At 53.7% G+C, this 6,160-nt stretch overlaps 1 protein-coding gene across 1 annotated transcript in view; it reads right to left on the bottom strand.

Moving 5' to 3' along the window:
* The window catches only part of ADAMTS2 (ADAM metallopeptidase with thrombospondin type 1 motif, 2), a 112,382-nt gene extending 111,782 nt beyond the window's left edge, over positions 1–600 (bottom strand). The window contains exons 1-2 of the mRNA XM_008585249.1: positions 543–600; positions 27–270 (exon numbers count right to left, since the gene is read on the bottom strand). Of these exons, the coding sequence (XP_008583471.1) occupies positions 27–270; positions 543–600 (302 nt within the window). The remainder of the gene's footprint in view (positions 1–26; positions 271–542) is intronic.
* Between the last annotated feature and the right edge of the window lie 5,560 nt (positions 601–6,160).

Genomic DNA, 6,160 nt, shown 5'->3' with positions numbered 1-6,160 from the left:
AAGGAAGCTCGGGGGACCTGGCCCACGTGGGCCTCTCCCCACCGCGCCCGCCCCCCAGCGCACTTACGATGTTCATGAGCGTGAGCAGGTACTTCTGCACGTGCTCCTTCCCGTGGAACTGGACTACGGAGTCGTCCACGCCCAGCAGGACCTCGATGTTGTAGTCGTCGTCTGCAGTGTGTCGGCGTGTCCTCCGCCGCGAGCTGTTGACGCGCTCCTCCAGGATGCCCAGGGCTCGGCTGGGGCTGTCCGGGCTGTCCGGGGAGGCCCCTGGGAGGAGAGGACACCATCTTCAGCAGCAGCCCAGGCTCACCAGGGACGTCACAGTAGGATAAAACCCCACTCAGGTGCAACTCGCCACACACCAGCTCAGCCGTCGTCTCTTAAAACTCACAGCACTCTGACCCGACGGCACTGTCCCATTTTAAGAAGGAACAAACCGAGGTCAGGAGAGGGGCAGTAGTGACTGCCAAGTTGGCTCAGAATCAGCAGTGCTCAAACCAGCACCTTGGTGGCTTCAAGGCCAACTCCTTCCCCAGCACCTGGCAGCGACTCCAGCCACAGCAGGCACACGCTGGAACAGGCCTGCTGTGAGACCATGCATCCCGGTCATCCCATGGCAGACAGAGCCCAGGGCTGGCACCCAGCAACACAGAGGTGGGAAGCACAGCCTGGAGTGGGAGTGGGCAGAGACAGCTCTTCTCACCCATTCACACGCTTCCACACTCTTCAAGGGCTGCCCAAGTGTCAAAGGACTAGTGTCCCTGGTGTTGGCATACCCTGTTATAACTGGAGAAACCGAGGCCAAGCCCAGGTCCAGTGTCTCCTCAGCCCCAGCTTGCCTCCCAGAACTTTCTGTTCAGTCCACCATTGAAGCAAGGTCCCTCATCTCTGAGCCTGGTCCACCCCACTAAGTCCCCCATCCTGGGCCAGGATCTCCTGTGCCCGCCTCCTCCCCCCACAGGTAAACTGCACCTGCCCCTGGTCCCACTGAATTGTGCAGAGACCAAGATGAGCCCCTTTCATGACAGATCCCCCACAGTCTGCCCTGGGCAGGTGCTGACCTCCTGCCCTTCAGGCTCGGCATCTGGATGCGCGGGGCAGCCATGCTGGGGAGTGGGGCTGGGGGCCTAGAGCTCTGTCAGGACCAGGACCCAGGATGTGGCCCTGCCATCTGTACAGCCGCGGTTTCTGCCTCCATGCCTTTCTGCTTTCCCACTGGGCCTGAGCTCCAGTTCCCAGCTCTTCGCTTGCTCTACCTCTTAGAGTCACAGCTAGGCTGATCGGGCTGACGTTCAGCATCGATGGTGGCCCCAGACCACATTACCTGCTGCCTGCTCAGCCCCAATGCCAAAGCCTCTGGAAGACCCCCACCCCACGCACTGGTTTCTGTGATTGAGCCAGGTCCCTAACTCCAGGGTCCTGCTACTCTGTGGCATTCCGTGGGTGGGTCTACAGAGATTCCTGCCCTAGGAAGAACATCGTGACATCACCAACCCCGAGGGTGATTTCCAGGCCTGAGGCCCCTGCAGCTGAGGGTGGCAGCCCAGCTCAGCTGTCGTCATCCATGCAACACCACCTCTCTACAAAGGGTGTTCCAGAACAACTCTTCCCACTTGTCCCCAAAGCCTCTTATCTCCAGACAGGACAGGCTCTCCCTCCATGTCAGGGAGGCCCATGACGGGCCCTGGAAGCAGAACCGGGCCTCTGGATGTAGCACAGCCACTCACAGACAGATGAGGCAGCCTGGCACCAGGTCTTGCCCCACCACATGGGCCCCCGCAGGCATCTCCTCATCCAATGCTGACAGCAGGCCTCATCGGTATGAATTATTATCCCCGTTTTATAGACAAGAAAACTGATGGAGCCCCAGCACGGCTGACTGTCAGCCAGCAGCTTTCTTCCTACACCCCGATGCCTGTCTCAGACAAGGCACAAACCTGCAAGTGGGAAGTGGGCCAGGGGCAAGATCAAGAGGGCGAAGTGGGGGTGAGAAGCAGAGGGTGAGGGGAGCCAGCTGGGGCCAGCCAGGACCGAGCAGCTCCAGGATTCCTGTGAATTCTGGGGTCCTTGTGACCCCAGCCCCCCAGACACACACACACACAGCAGGTGCTGCCCAGAGCCACTCCAGGAATGAGGACAGGGCCAGCAGCCCTGAAGGAAGTGCCAGTGTGGAGCTGATCACTCTGCGTAGGGGCCTGGAGATGATTCAGGGCTATCCCTACCATTCCCAGAGAAGACATCAGCGACTTAAACCTGACAGGGGGGTTGAGGGATTGCTACTCTATTTTTATACATTTATTTCTTTGCATTTCCAATGAGCAGGGACAGCTCACCTTCAGAACCACCTTGGGAAACAGAGAGATGGTAATTTCCATAAAAAAACTACTCTGCCCCTGGGGAAGAGACTGGACGTTACCCTCATCTCTGTCAGGCTAGGGGTCATGCAAGGGCAGCCCCTGGAGCAACACCAGACCACAGAGGTGCTGGTTAGGGACGCGTGGTGTTTAAAAAATACCTGATTTGGTAGACAGTATTTGAAAATTGGAAGACTTCATGTTTAAAAAAAATCTGGAACATCCAGTTTCTCTTGAGGAATTAGGAGATGGGATCTCCCTGGGGTAACCCTGGACTGTGGATTGAGGGCCATGCATGGAGCCAGGACACAAGGGGCCCAGGTCACCATACCACCCACCCGTCACCCTCAGTGCCTTCCAGGCTCCCAAAGGCATCATCAGAGTGTGCCCTCCTGACCCTAACCCCAGAGTCACTGTGTAATGACCCCTCTAGACATCCACTACAGGAGGGTTAGGGGACCACCACTGGGCCGGAGCTGGGCTGGGGCTGAGCAAGCATAGTTTCTAACTTAATTGTATGTCACAGACCCACTATCAGCAAAGTTTTGTAAAGATTCTTTAGAAATGTCCATTTTACCTCAAGCATGATTATTATTATTGCCACATTATTTTCATCATTTTAATTGTATGTCACAGACCCACTATCAGCAAAGTTTTGTAAAGATTCTTTAGAAATGTCCACTTTACCTCAAGCATGATTATTATTATTGCCACATTATTTTCATCATTATTATTTGGGGGGGGTGACTTGGACATTATGCTCTAAAACACTCCCCCTTCCCCAAGGCCCAGCCCATATAGAGATGCCCCAAAGCCCAAGGGCAAAGCGGGTGAGAACAGGAAGACAGGACGCCTCCAGTCACCTGGCAGGTGACAGCCCCGCCTTGAGTCTGGCCCCTCGAAGCATTCGTCTTGCTTAGGCCAATCAGGACACAGGGAGCAGCCCCAAGGTCAGTGGGGTCTGCCATTCCCCCTGGCCTGGGGCGACATGAGCTTTGGCCTAGCCACCCTCCTGCCCTTCTCTGTCTCAATGGGCCCTGGCAGCTGGCTGATGCTCGACCTTATCAATCCTGGGTGCCACCTCCACTTTCCCCGCAATGCACTTGACCCTAAGCCCAGGCCATAGAGAGATCCTGACTACACGCTGGTTCTAGCAGGCCTGTCCCTTAAGTGGTGTCCTGCTACAGGAGCTCTGGCCAGTGGCAGGCTCCTGCATGGTTGGCTTCCTAGTGATCCCCTTGACGTCAGCCTTGGCTTCGGGGCCTGCTCCCTACACCGAGTAACCTAACTGGACTAAAGGCCACTGCTCCACGTGGGCGCTCCAGGCCAGGATCAGGCTCTTTGCTGCTCTCCTCTCCTCCCATGGGAGCTACTGCATGCTTGTAGGCTGGACCTGCTAAGCCATGGTGACCCGAGGCTCCTGCAGGTCTCTGCTCCATCCCTCATTACTAGACCAGGCCTGGATAATGAGCTGTCGGTGCTGCCCATCTTCTGCCAAGGCAGGAGGACGATGCTGCCATCGGTCTTCCTTACCTCTGTGTGCAGCCTCCCCAACAAGGAGAAGTTGCTGGTCTCCCTAGGAGGGCTGGTCAATGGGAAATGATAAAAAAAAACTGGGATCCCAGCAATCATGCTCTGGAGGGCTGAGGCTCCCCTGAGGAGAGGTGTCTGTAGCAAGATCCTACCTTTTAACTAAAGGATTTTTTAGTTCCTGGCACCCCCTGTGCTTGAGGACCTGTCTGAATGGCAGCTGGAGCTCTCTTTGCCCATGTCTTGGGCAAAAGATGATACAGCAGAAAGTGCATTCAAGAGCCATCCCCAGTTATGTTGTCTCTAAAATGGAATGCAAAGGCCCCATCAAAGAGTCCATCAACAAACTGGGGAGAGGACAGGATGTGGGGAAGCAGAATTCCTGTCCAGGGAATCCTGAAGAGTCTGCCATCCAGGGAAACAGGTGGGCCATACTCATCTACAGTCCCATAGAGCAAAGGGTGCTGCCTGTGCCCCTGAGCTCACAGGCCAAGGGCCGCACCTGCCAGCATCCTAGGAGAAGGCCCATGTCATCCAAATCTCAGGAGTAGGGCCAGTGACAAAGCTCCAACCCCGCCAGCAGCCATTCGATCCCCACCCTGAGGAGGAGGCTCCTCACCATCCTCATTATTGTCCCAATTTTAGTGATAAGGAAACCAAAGAACAGAAAGATGAAATGACTCGGTCCAGCCACTAGGCCAGAGATCCAACATTGTTAATATGCTCTGGAGCGGCCCCTGTACTACACCAGCACTAAGGGTTGGTTTGGGGAAACCAAAATTGGTAAAAACAGTTTGTTTAGCCTGGAGAAGAGAAAACCTGGGGCCTGAGTCTGTAAACTTGGGACCATCACTTGGCAGGTGATGGCTCTGTAGTGTCGAGGGTGCCCGAGTGCCGTTCCTGGTGTAAATCCCATGCCCACACCTTTGCTGGGCTGGCCTCTTCACCTGGATGCCCTTTCTGCTGCTGCTGCCCAAATTTAGCCCCCATCACGCCTTATGGGAGCCCCTCGAAAGGCTCAGAGGGAAAAGAGCCCACAGCCCCCAGTCCCATGCTGGACTCAGAGCTCCTGGAAGACAAGGACATGTTCCAGCTGCATGTGCCTCCCACAGCCCCTGCTGCACACATGGGAGGACAGGACGGGGGTGCTTAGAACGTTGAGATGCACACTATTCAGTAACAGAAGAACTCTGCTGTCCCCTCTCCATGGAATGACCTTCCCTTCATTTCTGTCATCCTTCAGGTGTCAGCTGAAATGTCAGCTCCTCAGACAGAACTTTCCTTATTTCATCCTAAATAAAAATAGCTCCTCCCCCAATTTCTCCCAATAGTATTCTGTTCTCTTCCTTCATATAATGCATCATGATTTGCGATTCTAATCTCATTTGTGAATTTGTTTGTGCATTAATTGCCTCCCCCGTTGGATGGAGACTCCTGGAGGTCAGAGACCATGGGGTCAGGCATACCTCAGTTTCCCCAGTTTCCCGCAGGGCTATGAGGGGTAGGAGCATGGCAGAAAGATGCAATGGGAGCACAGGACCCAGCAGAGGGGAGACGGGTCCTCTCAGGAACTAGGAGCTGGGCTGGAAGGAGAAGCAGGTGCAGCAGGGCCCGGAGGGCCACACTTGGCGGGGGGGTCAGGGAGCAGGAGTAAAAGCGTGGTGACGGGTAGAGGAATACAAACTGGAACAAAATCCAGCTGTAAATTACTCGCACCAGGCAAAACTAAAACAGAATAGCCAGAGGCGTTCAAAGAAGAGGAGCAAAGTAACATGTACCATGTAATTGCCAGCAAAAGAAGCCAGGCATTCTAATATTCATGAGATGAAATATAATCCAGGCATCTATGGGGACACACTGCTACAACAAACAGTTCACGGAGAAGATGGAGAAGATGTCTTTATGCTCCTAACAGAGCTTCAACCTGATGTGAGGAGAAATAGACAAGGCCCAGGTACATGTGCACTTCAGCACATTTATTCCAGAAGACAACAGACGAATTAAAGAAAACACTAGGTAAGAATACAGAGGATTTGAATTAATGAGACAACCTAATGTTTAAACTCAGCAACCAGAAAACATTGCTTTTTCAAGCATATATGGAACAAGTTCCAGATCTGACTACATGTTAAGACACAAAACCCCAAAATAATGTCCACAATCACTAACACTGAGGCAAAATCAGAGATAATAAAAAGCCTTAAATGTCAGAAATTAAAAACACAGTTCTAGTAATCCTAAATAGAAAATAAAATTGCAAGCGTTGGCTGAAG

Source organism: Galeopterus variegatus, unplaced genomic scaffold, assembly GCF_000696425.1.
Source record: "Galeopterus variegatus unplaced genomic scaffold, G_variegatus-3.0.2 Scaffold3506, whole genome shotgun sequence".
NCBI lineage: Eukaryota > Metazoa > Chordata > Mammalia > Dermoptera > Cynocephalidae > Galeopterus > Galeopterus variegatus.
This window is presented reverse-complemented; position numbering and strand designations above follow the sequence as displayed.